The sequence below is a fragment of the Dipodomys merriami genome, unplaced genomic scaffold (genome assembly GCF_024711535.1).
Source record: "Dipodomys merriami isolate MVZ:Mamm:240054 unplaced genomic scaffold, mDipMer1.0.p SCAF_26, whole genome shotgun sequence".
NCBI classification, from domain to species: domain Eukaryota; kingdom Metazoa; phylum Chordata; class Mammalia; order Rodentia; family Heteromyidae; genus Dipodomys; species Dipodomys merriami.
This window is the reverse complement of record NW_027204048.1, coordinates 10704148-10721135: the sequence shown is the minus strand read 5'-3', so window position 1 is coordinate 10721135 and position 16988 is coordinate 10704148. Positions and strand designations below refer to the sequence as shown.

The window sequence follows — 16988 nt, the reverse complement described above, 5'->3', positions numbered from 1 at the left end:
AAGCTCTATTATAGTAGTTCAAGATAACAAGATATGATTCTTTTTCCTAAGGAAAATGATAGCAAATAGTAGATTTCCTTCTTCAACTTGTGAGTGTATAAATGACCTTTTACATGAATGAGGAGGAAGTGTCTTATGGCCATGCTAAGTGGTGGGACTTGGAACCGTTGCTGTGGCCCACATAAAAGGGGAAAGAAATGGTAGTATAGAGGAAGCCTTTTCTTCTCTTAAGGTTCTTTGTGTGAATAATTGCTAATACATGACTTCTTCTCTTCACAGGACTTGGTTGAAAGAAAGGGGGGAAAAGTACAGGGGGTTCAGGCTTTTGGCATTTTTTTTTCCTTCCCTTTCCCCTTCCCTCTTCTTTTTTCTTTCTTTCTTTCTTTCTTTTCCTTTCAGGGCTTAGGCTCTATCCCCGAACTTCTTTTGCTTAAAGCTAGAGCTCTACCACTTGAGCAAGAGCACCACTTCCAGCTGTTTCTTAGTAGTTTATTGGAGATAAGAGTTTATTGAGCCGGGCGCTGGTGGCTCACGCCTGTAATCCTAGCTACTCAGGAGGCTGAGATCTGAGGATCACGGTTCAAAGCCAGCCCGGGCAGGAGAGACCGTGAGACTCCTATCTCCAATAAAACCACCAGAAAACCGGAAGTGGCACTGTAGCTCAAGTGGTAGAGCGCTCGCCTTGAGCTGAAGAGCTAAGGGACAACGCCCAGGCCCAGAGTTCAAGCCCCACAAAAAAAAGCCCCACAAAAAAAAAAAAAAAAAAAGAGTTTATTGAACTTTTCTACCAAGGCTGGCTTTGAACCATGATCCTCAGATCTCAGTTTGCTGAGTAGCTAGGATTATAGGTGTGAGTTACCAGCACCCAGTTCTTTTCCCTTTCTTTTTTGGCCATTTCCTGTAAGTTATAGAATGAAGCCTTCATACTGCTTTTGCTATCACTTTTTTTTCTTAATTGGAACAGTAAATTATATGGTAATCATAATTACAGCTGATAGTGTTTCCTATATTTATTTCACCACAAAACTAATTAAGAGTCATTTAGGAAAATTTCTTTGAAATAATAAATTGCCTAAACATTCTGTTTTATTACTCTCCAGGAAATATATAACTTGAAGAATTCACAAATGAAGCATTTCTAAGTATCATACCCAGGGATCTGCCTCTAGAAATCGGTTGCCTTATAATCAACAGCATTCTTTTGCATAGGATTGCTTCATTTGCAGATCTTTTAAAGACAGTTTGTTCTCTAGAGTAGGTTAAATACACCTCACCTCTGCAGTTCATTTATTGTCTTAATGTTTGAAGCAAGCTACTTTTCATGTAGTTTAGAAATGAAGCTTCACCTCAGCCTTGGTTGATTGTCTAGGCTTCAAATAAACCAGGCCTTTTTCTTTTTCTTTGTCATACTTATATTTATAATGAATAAGTTAGATACCTGGTACTTTGGTTTTAGATCAAGCACCCTAATTCAGTGGATGTCAAGTCAGCTACTAACTAGATGGTGTGAGCTACAGTGTCTTTTTCCTTCTCACTAAAATCATGGCTTTCCTGTGGTTGTTTCATGGGAATTAAGAAGACGTTAGTTCCAAATGACCAAAATCATCTCTTTCTACCATGTACAAGAAGAGAGTATGTTATAGGTTGAATACCCTTCATCCTAAATGTTTGAAACTAGAAGTGTTTCAGATTTGGCAGGGTTTTTTTTTTTTTGGAGGATTTTGGCATATTTACATAGATATAATGAGATATCTTGGGGATGGGATCTGAGTTTAACTATATACTTCATTTATATTTCATCAACAGCTTCTACATATTATCTGCAGATGGTTTTATATACTATTGTAGTGTGCCTGTGTTTTGACTGTGACTGTGATCCATGAGGTCAGGTGTGGAATTTTCCACTTGTGTTGTCATGGTGACACTCAACATTTTGGATTTTGGGGTCAGGGATGCTCAACTTATTATAAGACAAAGGATAATTCAGCAGACCTCCAGGGATACTGGAGAATCTGACTCAGTTAGACCCAATATTCTACCTTACCTTACAACTGATTCAAGGAATACATGGGTGGGACCTAACATGGCCAATGTTATTTCACTGCTGATGATAAGGTTTTCATTTACCCCAGTGGAACTTCTGTCTCCTACCATGGGCCTATACCTTAGTTTCAAGAGGCCATGTTCTCAGTTTCTTTAGTGGGTGGTGGCCTCTCTTCTCACCAAGACTCATTAGGTGATGAAAATTTGAAACCCAGGAACACATTTCAGAGGCTGAGAAATATTCAGCATAGAACTGGGATAGCATCATCCTCATATCCAGTGGTGACGTGATTTCTTTCCCCCTTTTCTAGCCGATAGATGAGAGCAGTCAGATGAGCGACCTGCCCGTCAAAGTGACCCACACAGAAACTGGCAAGGTCCTATTTGGACCAGAAGCACCCAAAGCCAGTCAGCTGGACGCCTGGCTGGAAATGAATCCTGGGTAAGGAGTGAGAACAGAATTACTGGTGTCCTTTGAGGGTTGTAGGTTTGGGTGGGCTTTGTAAAATCTTTGAAACGAAAACACCATAGCTTTTGCTGTGTTGCCTACCACCCAACGTATTTATTATAAGCTTATAAGTTAAGTCTAACATCTACATATAAGGGAAAACATCATCCTTTGTCCCTCAGACATGACTTACTTTGCTTAAAATGATTTTTTCCAGGTCTTGCCATTTGTTTACAAATGGTACACTATCATTTTTTTTCAAATGGATGAGTAAAATTCTGTTGTATATATATGTATATGTATACACATATATATACACCACATTTTCTTGATCCATTTGTTCATTAAGGGGCAGCTGGGCTGATTTCTTACCTTGGCTATGGTGAATAGTACAACAACGAACATGGCTTTGTTGTATCCTGGTTTATAATATCTTGGGTAAATGCCCAGGAGTAGAATTGCTGGATCACAAGGTAGTCTTATGTTTAATTTTTTTGATTTGTCATCTGTAAAATTGATCAGTGCCATGTGTGTCTACTGTGTTTTATAATCTTTACAAAATTAAGCCCATTCTCCACTCCTTTTCCTTAGTTATGAAGTTGCCCCTAGATCCGACAGTGAAGAAAGCGACTCTGATTATGAAGAGGAGGTATGAATTTATCTCTTTTGGCACTCACTTCATTGGAAGTTGGTGGGAGGGATAGAAGTTCTTCCTGAACATAAGCTGAATCCTTGAGATGGTCCATTGTTTTTTTTCCTCCATGATTAGCTTTGGCTAAGCATCTGCAGAAGCTCTGGTGGTACATGTCCAGTGCTGCCATGATCTCTTGGGGGCTGCTGGCTGACGGGGAAACCTGGCAAATTCTAAACTCATTTGGTACCAAGTAAAGAGAAGCTAGCATTAAATTGGAGATGATGAAAATGGCTTTCTGGGAGAATTGAAGTTGGATTACGTTGGGAAAGGCAATCCTGTGCCTCCAAGTGGTTCACCCTGAGAGTTAACTGCCTAAAAAATTATGAAGTTCTTTAGGCTGTAGAGTCTATTTGAAGTTGTGAGCCTGAGAACATGGGTGAAAGAGCAACATGGACTTGATTGAATGAGTTTATCGATCCTCTGGATTTCTCTTTAAATGTAGTTCTTGTTTGAATCATTTGAGTTACTTGTTACTCAAAGAGAAGTACATTTCTCAGTCTTTTGGAGGGAGTACTTAATGTATCTAAAATGACAATCTTGGATACTTTTAATAGGAACTTAGAAATAATAAAAAATATTGGTCAGGTCCTTTATGGAATGTTTAGTATAATAAATACACACTGAAGGATTAAGTGATTTCTACCTCCTTTGCTATAGCATCATTACTATGTAGTCATTCAATCTGGTGGTTACCAGCATAGAAGAATTGTGGCACAAAGTGGGCTATAGCCCAAACACCAAGGACCAGGTAGAAGCAGCCTAACTGATAATCACTTACCAGGATTTTAGGGCAATGTCTATTTTCCCTCTTTTTCTTTTAATCTTTATTTTCTAAGTTAAGCTACCATGAGCATTCACTGCTTTTGAAATATAATAAACATTACATTTAATAAGGCATAACCATTTGGACCATGATCATTTATTTCTCAGCTATTCTTTCTATGTCTTGCTAACTTTGGTGAATGAATCCACAAAATGGGCTACTAGGAGAGTTTTCTCTTTTAGGAAGAAAGCCAGAGGAGACAAAGTTAAGATAAAGTAGGCTGGTTAACCAGAGACTGACGATCAAACACACGTGTGGTGTGTCACTCCCAGTTTTCTTGTCTAAGAGCTAAAGGCATTGGGCTAAGACACTGAGTCCTTATCTCATCCAGCACCATACCCTCCCCTCCCCCCACCCCTCCCCACCGCTGGCCCTGCCGGGTCTTAAAGATCTGTCATCCTGGATTTGAGGTTAGCATTGGTACTCTTCATTGAAGAGTTATGGAGATGCACTGTTACCTTTAAACGTTTTAATTTTAGTTTAGTAATGGGCCTAATAAATATTTAGTGACACTTGCAACTACTTTGTGGAATATAGTATAATCTACTCCATAGGGTAGGGATATAATAGATCCTTTGCAAATTAATGAGCTTTTTACTCTGGATGTATAGGAATGTGTGAATGTGTGGTAGGAAGCAGATGCACAACAGGGTGGGCAGAAGGTCCAGTACTGCTAAAGTAAGAATAGGAAGCCCCAAGAATTTGCAGCATGATCAGGGAGAGGGTTTTTTGGTGTTGTTTTTAGGGGCTATAGGAGGATGTTGAGAACTCTAATATCTACCATTGAAGAGAAGGCTATAGAATACTAGTGAGAAAGAGCAGATTTGTTCTACAGGACTCTGAATAACAAAATGATGACAAGTGCACATCTTACTGGCATGATTTTAACATATTATTCTTGGGAGCCAAGTACATACAGGATCCCCAAAGGTCCTATTTGTTTTCTCATTCTCTGACTTGAGGAACCATGAAATGGTGAATTTCCTCATTTAAGTAGATGTTGAATGAATTTACTCCCTCCCCTTTAATTGTATTTATTTCCTTCATTTGTGAAGTTGCATACTGTTTGTTCCCTTTCTAGAAAATGTCAATCATAAATTCACTCGTTACAACATCTCTCCTTATCTCTCTTCTTTCTCCAGGATGAGGAAGAAGAGTCCAGTAGACAGGAAACCGAAGAAAAAATAGTTCTGGATCCAAACAGTGAAGAAGTTTCTGAGAAGGATGCTAAGCAGATCATTGAGTATGTAGCCCTTGGAGAGGGCCAGGGGACTTTTAGAAAATCTTATTTAAGGCAGGGAAATCAACTTAGGTTCACATTCCACCTGAAATTCTCCTCAGCCCCTCAGAGATCACTTCTGAGCTCTGAACCCCCAGGTCTAAGGGCTTTATGCTGCTCATCTCCCTCTTCCCACTTCCATCTTTTCTCATTTCTCTCCTCCCTCTTTTATATTCCTCCCTTCCTTCCTTCCTTCCATCCTTTCCTTCTACATTCTCTTCCCTGCCCCTCTCTTTCCCTCCCCACTTCCCAACCTCTAGCTCAGGCTCACTCTTGGATTTCTACACCTGTTGCTTGCATTTCTGTCCAAAGTTTGATGAAACTATCTCTTAACTGATGGCTTTACTGCCTTTCCCACATCTCTTAATGGCATCAACATACTCAGAAGCCAAAATGTGACACATCACTGGTTCTGTCTTGTCCTGGCCATCTATTCTGTCCAGTCGCAAACTTCCCCTACACATTTACCCTCTATCTCATTATCTCAGTTTGTTCTGTCTTATCAGTGGATTGTACATCCCTTGTGGTGAAACAGCCTGTTTTCAAGAAACAGAAATAGACTGCCTAAGACATTCCTCCTTTCTCTATAGCTGTAGACCTTTGCTCCTGCTCTTTCACACAAACTTTTAAGAATGCTCAGTGGCTCCTTATTGCATATAGAATAAAATGCCACCTCATTAACAAGGGATGGAAGACAGAAGACTATTTTCCTTCTTTCTCTGCCTTTTTGATGTCTTCTTCCATTCCTTCCCACTTGTCCTCCAAGCTTGGGCCAGTGTTTTAGGAATAGGATTTTTTTTTAACAGCCCTGGGCAGCCCTACTGGCAAAGTGCAAACCTGCATCTGATGGTTGGAGGTCAAGGGTACCTTTTATGACCCGTTGAAGGAAGGAGCTTCTCTGAGCCTCCAGTTCTTCACAGGCACAAAATGGAGATAGTAATGATGCCCAACGATTGTGAAGATCCCCAATCATGTTATTTTCACAAGAAGGACATGTGGTAGTTGCTAAACTAGACTGATCATGGCTATCTGAAGCTCTCCATTTGTTTTGAATGAAGTGACACCTGTACTAAAATGTCCCCGTGTGATTTTCCACTTTGTCCTTCTCAGAACAGCGAAGCAAGATGTGGATGATGAATACAGCATGCAGTACAGCGCCAGAGGATCCCAGTCCTACTACACCGTGGCCCATGCCATCTCAGAGCGGGTGGAGAAGCAGTCTGCCCTCCTCATTAATGGGACCCTAAAGCATTATCAGGTAGTTGACATGTTTGTGTCTTCTTGGCAAGTCCTAGTCTTCTATCTGAATTTGATTGGAGGCTGTCATGCCCCTGGAGGTACTTGAGAGGTTTGGAAATAGGGGCACATTCTAGATCATGCCACTGGTAATTTTGAGAATCTGCCCATTGTGTCTATCATTTTGCACTCCTGGCACTTGCAAGTTCTTCATGTTTTCTAGGAAATGTCATACCTGTTTACTCCTTTGTAGAGTTGGGATGAGTTCTCTTATTTGACACACTAGCTTAATGTTTGGAACAGCTTCAGTGTGGATTTCTTCAAAATGGAATAGCCAGCCCCATTCTGTCTGTGTAAGAAACATCTCACCTTATCCTTAAGAAAATAGAATCTTTCTCTAAGTATTTTAGTTTTAGCTGTAACGTTATGCTATGAATTCAACCATTTGCCTTCATCTAAGGCATGTATGCCTTTTCAAAAGCTAGGATAAAAATTATGAGCATCTTTGCTTTGATTAAAAAGTAAGCTATAGCTAAGCTGGTTCAGGAGGTGAAGTGCCTTCTTGGCAAGCACAAAACCCTGAGCTCAAACCACAGTACCAACAAAAACATAAAACAAACAAACAAATCTCTAAAGCCAAACTCAGATCTAAACATAAAAAGTGGTCCATTTACTTGATGGGGACTGAGGTTGACTCCCATCTTCTACCTCTGACTGCTTTGTAATATTTTCCAGATCATTGCTTCATTGGTTCCATGAATTATTCTCAAAAGTTGAGAAAATATTTAAAATTTAAGATGCTTGGTTCAGGTTAACATAGGACATACTATCAGCTGTAAGCAGGACTATTACACAATTTACTATCCCAAATCTGGACACTTATAAGAGCATAGAGGAGCTCTTACTATGGATAACGAACATAACCCTGGATTGTCCCAACTAACCAGGCATGGAGTCACCTGACAGTGACCTCTCGTGCACATTAGCACACTACAGACTTGGCAACAACATCAGCACCTGCATCAGCATCCTATAATTAAATAATTTGTGTAATATTGATTAATTTTATAATTCTGAAACTACCCTGGTCCCCAGATCCACAATTTTATATCTCACTTAGGATGTAAAAACTGGTATCTTCTAGAATGTGCTTGGGAAGCACTTACTTTAAACCAGTAGATCTCAAACTTTATGACATCTGGTCCCTTCCGCTCTAACAATGTGGTCCTGTCCTTCTCCTATCGTGTGGGGATGGAGGGATGGAGGGAGTGTGTCTGCTAGTCACACTAGTGCTGCTAAGTGCCAGCAGATTTTCCCCATAGTGTTGTAGCACCAACAGTGCCAATATCAACATGGTAAAAATGACAAGAAACACCTTGGTGTTATTATGAAAATCTACTCGGTCTTGTCAGTGTTTGGAACGAATCTTGAGGTCCCCAGGAATCCCTGCACACATTGGGAGGACTATTCCCTGGCTTTGTTAAAGTTATCATTTTCCCAAAGATCACGATATCTTCAATAGGTTCAGAGTATTGGATTTTTTTTTGAAACATTTTTATTTGAATATTTAATTGTCAGAGAAAAGTTGAAGACATTCTTGATACAACATCATGATAGGAAACTCTGAGTATCAGTTATTGCAGTCATTGTTGTCCTGGGATTTGAACTCAGGGCTTCACTACTTGCTCAGCAGGCACTTTACCATTTGAACCATATCTCCAGCCCTCCAGAGTGGCTTTCTTCTCATTTACCCTACCTGAGCTGGTTGTTAATCAGTGTTTCTATATTTGTATATGAGAGGTTTATTTGGGGATCATTGGTAAATCACTTTTAGAGTTGTACTGATTTCCTCCTGTCATCCGTCACTCTGCGTCACCCCCTTGAGTGACACTTGGCGCTTTCTGCTTCCCAGTGAGGAGCTGTGCCTCACCGTCACTCACTTTCTGTCCATTGTAGACGGTTGCCAGTGGCTGCCTGAAATTCTAGATACTTAGGAGGCTGAGATCTGAGAATCACAACTTGAAGCCAGACTAGGGAGGAAAGTCCATGAGATTATCTCCAATTAACCACCAAAAATCCACAAGTAGAACTGTGCTCACGTAGAGTGCCAGCCTTTAGCAAAGAAAAAGAAAAAAAAAGAGCTAGGGAACGGTGTCCTGGTTTAAGCCGCAGTACCTGCACACACACACACACACACTCCCAAAATAATTAATTGATATTCACATTTCTCTAATCATAACTTCATTGGCAAGCAAGCTAAATTGACTTTACCATGTGCATATGGAGATACTTGTGGTGTGCACGTACATACACACCCAGATATATTCTTCATCCTATCGATGGTATGATGGAGCAAGGAAACGGAATATAGGAGGAAGGAAGTGTAGCAATTTTGCATTCATACCTCACCTTTCTTCCTCGCTTAACACGAGAGATCCAGAGCTGAGTCCCTTGTGCACTACTTTCATGCTTTAAATAGATGTCACACACATTTCCAGGCATTTGGCTCCCAGTGTGCTGCCTTTGGGAGCACACATGGCAGAGTTTCCATGTGCTGCCGGGAAACTCTCTCTCTGCCAGGACAAGAATGTCCTCCCAAGAGCCCAGCAAAGTGGCCCTGGCTCCCCGGTCACGGGACTGCCTTGCTGAGAGGGTGGGGGGAAAGGCTTTTCATTACCAAGAAAGCCATCCCTATTGATCAGTGGCCCGTGTGCCAAACCTGCCTTCTGGTTTGTTCATCCCCTAATCCTCCCATTGGCTTTTTGTCCTTGGATTGGTTGGAATCGATGTAGGTTTGGGTCTTCTTCATTTGTTATAATTCTAGAATGTCATATACTGTGAAATGCTAAGTAGGGATGAGCAGCAAAGCTGCTTAAAATCCCACCAGTATGCTACAGCCCATCATTTCTAAATCTGATTAACACTCAGCACCTGCCAAGCAGTCCGGATGCTTGCAGGCTCATATTTTAAATTCTTTCTTGCACTGGTGCTTTCCCCCCCCCCCCCCTTCCCTTCTTCTCCCCTGCCACCCTGTCCCTCTCCCTGGCCCACCCCCCCACCCCTGCACTTGCCTGCGGTGGGGAACCCAGGCTCCAGCTTGGAGAAGTGAAGAAGTCACAGCCTTACTTGAGTTGTATTAGTATTAATTACCTGTGCAGGTCTTGGATAATTGAAGCAATTACTCTTCATTTCAGCTCCAGGGCCTGGAATGGATGGTTTCCCTGTATAATAACAATTTGAACGGAATCTTAGCTGATGAAATGGGGCTAGGCAAGACCATACAGACCATCGCACTCATCACTTACCTGATGGAGCACAAAAGACTCAATGGCCCCTATCTCATCATCGTCCCCCTCTCGTAAGTGAAGTCATTCATTCCACAGTCACCCTCCTGTGTGTTGTAGATTGCCTAGCTTGGCCAGCCTCCTGTCTTGTGTGAGGCAAAAATCCTAGCATGTAGTACGATTACCAGGAGCATGTAATCTGAATTAAGGTTTTAATTTCTCACCCCATCCCACCTCAGTCTTATTAATGGCTAGTTAAGCACTGGATCAAGTGATTTTTTTACCAGTTGCTAACATTGCTATCTGTACGACTGTACAGACTGAATAATGACTGTACACTGAATAATGAGGCTCGCTTGTCATCTCCTCCAAAGTGACTCAGAAAAAGCAGGAGGTGTGGGTAGTTTTTTTTGGTAAGATTAAAAAATATATTCCTTGTTCCATTTCAAATGTATGTGTACATATACACCTGCACAAAAGATACACATTTTATATATGTGCGTGATCACAAGATTATATATCTGAACATCTTTATTGTATCTTTTAAATGAGAGAGGAGATCTACATCCTGAATGTGAGTTTTACATTAACCTAACCTTAGTGTGTACATTGTGTGTACAGGCAGCTTGGTTGCTTCGCAAGAACAGTCTTTGCCAAGGCCACCATGTTTCCAGTATACCTTGACCGCTCACGGGTCTTTAGGGGACACTCCTGAATGAAGGATGCTCCGTAGGGCTGCCACTAATGTGGCTGTGAGTGTCAGATTGCAGCTTGATTCTCTGGGATCTGTTACAGTGCTGATGTGAACTTGGATCTTGAGGACAAATAAGGATTCGTTTTGTATTTTCTTCCAAATGTGTCTCAATGGAGATGACCTACAGACCTTTGTATGTGAATTACCTGTCTCCACAGTACTTATACAATCCTAGGCATTTTATCTGTCTTGCATGTTCTCCTAGATCATGGTGATACTTTCAAGGATTTTTTTTTAAAGCCTTCAGTGTTTTTCCCTATTTGTTCAGGACAGATCTATTTAATATCTCCATGTGGTTTTTTTTCCTGACTTAAGTTTTCTCTAAATTTACATGGTTAGTTTAAAAGTCCCCAAATCACCTTAGCAATTACTGTTTGCTGTACTCTATTAAAATTTAGGATTTCTTTTTTGCTTCCAGCTTTTCTATATTTTTAATTTTTTTCCTAGGAGTTACTTTCTTTTTTTAATGAAGCACAAGCAAAGTTGTCATACCATGTGGCTCATTTCTAACTTATCTTTTATTTCCACACCTTTAAAATAAATATGCAGTTGGTGATCCTTTATATTCTCTAGCCTCTCTTAAGAAAGCAAGGTCTGAAAATAACATCTTTTTAACCACTGACTTTTATGCAAATGTTGTTCTTTACTGTGTTATTTATGTTGTTCTCTAGGACTCTATCTAACTGGACATATGAATTTGACAAGTGGGCTCCTTCTGTGGTGAAAATTTCTTACAAGGTTTGAAACGCTGTATTTGTATGTAAATGTAGAAAAGCAAAAAAGTAGGCCCTTATTTCCTTCATTTCCATATGCACATCTGTGAACTGTATTTGGTTGTAAAGTTTTGTCATGTACATCATGTACTAAACAGTGAGAGTTAATCATCCCAAGAAGATTACTGTAATAAACCATAATTACTTTCAGATAGTGAAATGCAGAAGAAAATTGTTAATTATCATATTGCGAGGTTTCTGATGAGAGTAATACAAATGACAAATATCGCACATCCCGCGAGCTGCTGACTGGCTCACGGTGGGCTGCTACTGTGCCTGCAAAGTCAGGCAATTACCCAGGCGCCAGGCCTGCCTGCTGCAAGCTCCCACAGAAACAGAGCCACTCAGCTCCTACACGCTGCAATTTCCATCTTTCTTTCCCGGCCTTGGTCTTAAGTGGGAACACCCTTCTATATGGTCTGGACAGGGTCAAGATGTGTACAGTATGCTTGGAGTTTCTTCATGGATAGCACATCAGCATTATGATAACTTCAAGAGTCTTCCATCTTGGGTCCATTAGCTATAAATAATGAGAAATAGCACCCACATACTCCCATTGGGTAATCGGTATATTTTTCTTTCCATTCAGGGTACCCCTGCCATGCGCCGTTCCCTGGTCCCCCAACTACGAAGTGGCAAATTCAATGTCCTTCTCACTACTTATGAGTACATTATAAAAGACAAGCACATTCTTGCAAAGGTATGTTATTTTGAAAAGATTCTTTTGTCTCTAATTATGGATTCTCTCAATGGAGTGTAAAGTACCCCACCCCCAATTATACTCAGTAGTATAATGTGATCATTGCGTGGCTACTCTCTTTCTGTCTTTCTCTCCCTTCCCCCCCACCTCCCCCTGCTCCCTCCTCCGTCAGTCTTGGTCATAGGCTTTACTTTTTTTCATGCTGTTACTTTTTGCTTGGGGTATGTGATTGATCCTAGACTCTTCTCTATCCCGTCATAGGCAGTGAATTTAGATTGTTTAGGAAAATTCACCTGGGTTCCTTCTAGTACTTTTCCCTCCAACAGCCCTATATGCTTGGAAAGAAATAATTGGTTTTGTTGCCCTGGGTTATTCTCCATGTAACTGTATGCCTCATCTCTGTGTGTGTGTGTGTGTGTGTGTGTGTGTGTGTGTGTGTGTGTGTGCGCGTGTGTGTGTGTGTGCGTGTGCATGTGTGTGTGTGTGTGTGTGTGTGTGTGTGTGTGTGTCTTCAAAGGCGAGTAGGAATCTCTCCATATGGGCTCTCCATCTGAGCATTTATCCAAGCCGAGACATTTGTGCTATATCTGATTTTGGTTTTCCTGGCAAAATAATGGACAAACATTGTTCAAATTAGTCAGGGCCGTTCCTGTGACTATTTATTTAAAGTTGAAGAGTTTTTTTCAGTGACCTACATGTCCCCCCATTTGTATGTCCTACACTGTCCTTTAGCCACAAAATAAAAGGCTTTTTTTCCTTCCATTTATGTCATGGTGTCTCCTAATATTGTTCATATAGAAAGATGGAAGTAAGTACTGTCTTTCATGAAACAAATCATGAAAACTTGATTTTTCCCCCCTTGGTAATTTCTTTTACCCTGTGGTGTTTTGAAACCATTATAATCTGAAACTAAGTTATGGCCAGAATTGAACAGAATCCCTATTTCTGGGGTTTGTTGTATCTCTGCATTAAACCTTTGCTCTGGGAACTGAGAGTTCCTTTCATGGTATCATAGGAAATAACATAAAAGAAATGTGTGCCCAGGGGAGGTTTAATAATTGAGATGGCACTGACAACAATGCTGTGTTCTATCCCTCACACTCAGAGATGAATTTGGCAATGTCAGAAATGATGTGTTTCCAATATTACTATGGGAATCTGTGTGTACATATGAGATCCTTTTTTTAAAAAAAAATTCATATTGTGTCTTCTGCATATGTATTTCAAAACTCATTGGAGACTCCTGGTAACGAGATGCATTGCTATTATTTGTTACTGGAGAAATGGAGCTACAGATAGGAGTAATAATTTTTTCCAAGTGGAAGACCTAATTAGTGGTACACCCGATAGCAAAATCAAAGGTCTCTGGTTCCTTGTTTACTATTTCATAAGCTAAATTAGGTAGGAAAGTCGATTTCGAATATATAGTTAAGTACATTCTGGTCTGCAGGCCTCGTTTGCTGCTGTTGGAAAGTTTGGAGCCATTGAAAGTACAACTTTAAATATTCTTAAACATTTTTTCTTAGAGGTTGGTAGAGGAAGGAAAACAACCTGGCCGTTTCTTTTACCTGTACATCCCAGCCTGACTGATGATTGTGTATTCCTTTCCCCCTGGTGCTACCAGGGCACTTAATGAGGAAGGCAAGCGCTGTATAATGCCGGGCTCATCTACCTTCTCTCTCTTAAGAGCTTCGCAACAGGGGCTGGGGACATCTGAGCAGCAGATGCTTTTTGTGGCCACAGCTACCCGGGTGTAGGGGATGGGCAGCCTTAGTGGAGCATTCCCCATTGTTCTCACTAGAAGTAACTGAAAGAAGAATGGTAAGGTTTGAGGGAAGAAAGGGACTATAGTCTTAGGAAAGAGGACCGCCATGAGCATTCTCAACATTTTAAATGCTATTAATTCAGGATGGGCGTTGTTGTGTTTAACTTTTTGGCATACATGGAAGAATCATAATATTGCATCACCTGCCAGTGAGCATAGTTTTATTTAAAATAGAACAGGGGTTCTAGATCCTAGATACAGGGGTCCTAGAATATGCATGAACTGAGGGAGGCTAGTTGCTTGCTCTCTCTTTTTTCTTTTTTAAAGAAAGAAGCTGAGTGTTCAGATTTTTATATAAATACTGCAACTTTTTAATGTCAGCGACCAGATCAAACAAAATGAAATAAAACAAAAGGAAAAACCAACACTGAACCGAGCCATAAAAGCAATAGGCAAGCCAGGGTGATAGAAAGGAAGGCAAGAAGCCAAGAGGATCTCAGCTGTAGTTGCTTGCTGTGCAAGCACAAGCCAGGTGCTCACTTCTTCTGTGATTGGCTCTCTGCATCCTGTTCTTCCTGTGAGCAGAGGGAACCTAGCACTGAAGTCTAGAGCCCTTGTCACAACACACTGTCAATAGAAAGAGCATTGGATGGAGAGATGGGACATCCAGACAGAGGGCCCGCCATTTTGTTTTGCTGGGCCCAATTGCCTTCCTTTGTAAAACTGTGATTTGGAATGCAAAATAAATAAATAAGTAAATGAAGATCACTGCTGGTCTTTGAGAAACATTGCTGCTTTAACATGAGGTTTCACATACTGCCATGCATGGAATGTATTGGTTTTTGAAATTGATTTGTGTGTGGGAATATCATGACACCTTGTGTATGAAGTTGAGTTCTAAGTCTTTCACACATATCCCCTTTGTCTCTCCTGAGGCATTGTATTTGTTTTATTGCTCATCACGCCATGGTCTTTCATGTTACAGATTCGGTGGAAATATATGATAGTGGATGAAGGCCACCGAATGAAGAACCATCACTGCAAGCTGACTCAGGTGTTGAACACCCACTACGTGGCCCCTAGAAGGATCCTCTTGACTGGGACGCCATTGCAGAACAAGCTCCCTGAACTCTGGGCCCTCCTCAACTTCCTCCTCCCTACAATTTTTAAGAGCTGCAGCACATTTGAACAGTGGTTTAATGCTCCATTTGCCATGACTGGTGAAAGGGTACTGGTCTAACTTTTGTTTTTCTTTATTGCAAGTCAATGAAATGAAACCAAAGGGCCTGAAGCTCAAAATCATTAGAACCACAAGAACCCTACAGCCGCCCTGGGTGGTTTACAGTTCTGCTTTCTTTCTGAAACTGATCTATGGATGGAAACAGTTTCACCCAGGGATTATTTTCCCCTGTGAACCTCCTACGGGGTCGCATCTTAACTCCTTTGCCTTTTTGCCAACTTATTTCCCAGGCCCCTAGAGAATATTCCTAACCAGTAAATCCTTAACTACACCAGTACATAAGGAAGATGAACATAGAGATGTTTGTTGAATTTAAGCAGAGCAACTGAATCAAATGAATACAAACCCGAACACAAAAATCTTTCCTCATTATAATCTTAAACTTTCCTTTGAAATATTTCTGCACAGGGTTTGTTTGTAAATCTGACCTAGTTTATGATAATTGTCTGCACAACTACTTTTCAAGTTCTACTGAGAACCTCTGATTCATGTGTGTATAAATACCTGGCATAGCTCTTTTCAAATTTGTTATTATTACTTCTTCAACTACCTTCTTTTTCCAAGGCAAGGAAGATATGGTTCATTGCAAGAAATGAAATGGGGGCTGGGAATGTGGCTTAGTGGTAGAGTGCTTGCCTAGCATACATGAAGCCCTGGGCTGGATTCCTCAGTACCACATAAACAGAAAAAGTCAGAAGTGGCACTGTGGCGCAAGTGGTAGAGTGCTAGCCTTGAACAAAAGAAGCTCAGGGACAGTGCCCAGGACTGGCCAAAAAAGAAAGAAAGAAAAGAAAAGGAAGAAAGAAAGGAAGGAAGGAAGGAAGGAAGGAAGGAAGGAAGGAAGGAAGGAAGGAAGGAGAAAGAAAGAAAAGAAAAAGAAAAAAATGAAATGGGCACATGCCATGTTGACTTGTGATCCTTTAGCTGTAAGAATGAAAAGCCACTAAGAATGTCATAGGAACATACATGTTTGAACTCTATGGCCTTTTAGTCTTGAGGTACCCCTATGGGCACATTTGCATTTGTCAACAGGTAACTGGGCTTGCTCATTTATAGAAAGTAATGTCAATCAACTCTGCCCCCTAGAGGTTAAAAGAGGAAGGTGAAAGAAAAGGGGATTTTATACATTTAAAAAGAGACTCGGGGAAGGGTAAACAAAGGAGGAGGCTACAATGCTTGATAAGAAATGTACTCATTATCTTGCCCATGTAATTGTAACCCCTCTGTACAGTATTTTCACAATAAAAAAAGAGACACGGTTCAGAGAAAAGGAGAGGAGCTGATGAAGTAAAAGGACTTGAAGACCCACCAGCGTTAAATAGAGCTTTTCATGTTCAAGTTTCTGTCCCCTCATTCTCTCTCTGTAAGAGTCAACTCAAGCCAAAGCCTAATTTAAGGCTTCAGCTTAAGTAGGAACACATTAATTATCCCTCTTCTCCCATTCTGTCTTAATCTCTAGTCAGTCTTCATTGCCAGTCAGATTCCATAAAAACTTCGGACTACGAACATTACTAAACAAAACCTGGGTTTCTGGATAGATACTTTCTACTCAACTAGCCATTAAGACAAAGACACCCATTTAGAGGCCATTTTATTCCCCTTTGTTAGGCAAGTGTGAAGAGAATTTGGAGGCCTATATGTGAATGGCATAAAGCGTAGTTTTAATGTATGCAAGATTCATTTAGTATAATACATACATAGTAAGTATAGCATAGAGCTTGATTGTATAAATCATTGATTACTTTAAAAAATAAAATTGATGTAAGGTTCTTTCATAGGTGGACTTAAATGAAGAAGAAACTATCCTGATCATCAGACGTCTGCATAAGGTCCTGAGACCATTTTTATTGAGGAGACTGAAGAAAGAAGTTGAATCGCAGCTTCCAGAAAAAGTATGTTGTGAATTCAAAAGTTTGTGTGTGTGTGTGTGTGTGTGTGTGTGTGTGTGT

The 16988-nt window shown here is 40.6% G+C and overlaps 1 protein-coding gene across 3 annotated transcripts in view; it reads left to right on the top strand.

Annotated features, from left to right (window-relative positions):
- Smarca2 (SWI/SNF related BAF chromatin remodeling complex subunit ATPase 2) overlaps nt 1-16988 on the top strand; it is a 171819-nt gene that overhangs the window by 58700 nt on the left and 96131 nt on the right. For all 3 annotated transcript variants that reach the window (XM_070035677.1, XM_070035679.1, XM_070035678.1), the window contains exons 11-19: nt 2355-2485; nt 3083-3140; nt 5151-5251; nt 6398-6545; nt 9718-9881; nt 11233-11299; nt 11924-12034; nt 14785-15027; nt 16818-16931. In XM_070035677.1, coding sequence (XP_069891778.1) covers nt 2355-2485; nt 3083-3140; nt 5151-5251; nt 6398-6545; nt 9718-9881; nt 11233-11299; nt 11924-12034; nt 14785-15027; nt 16818-16931 — 1137 coding nt within the window. The remainder of the gene's footprint in view (nt 1-2354; nt 2486-3082; nt 3141-5150; nt 5252-6397; nt 6546-9717; nt 9882-11232; nt 11300-11923; nt 12035-14784; nt 15028-16817; nt 16932-16988) is intronic.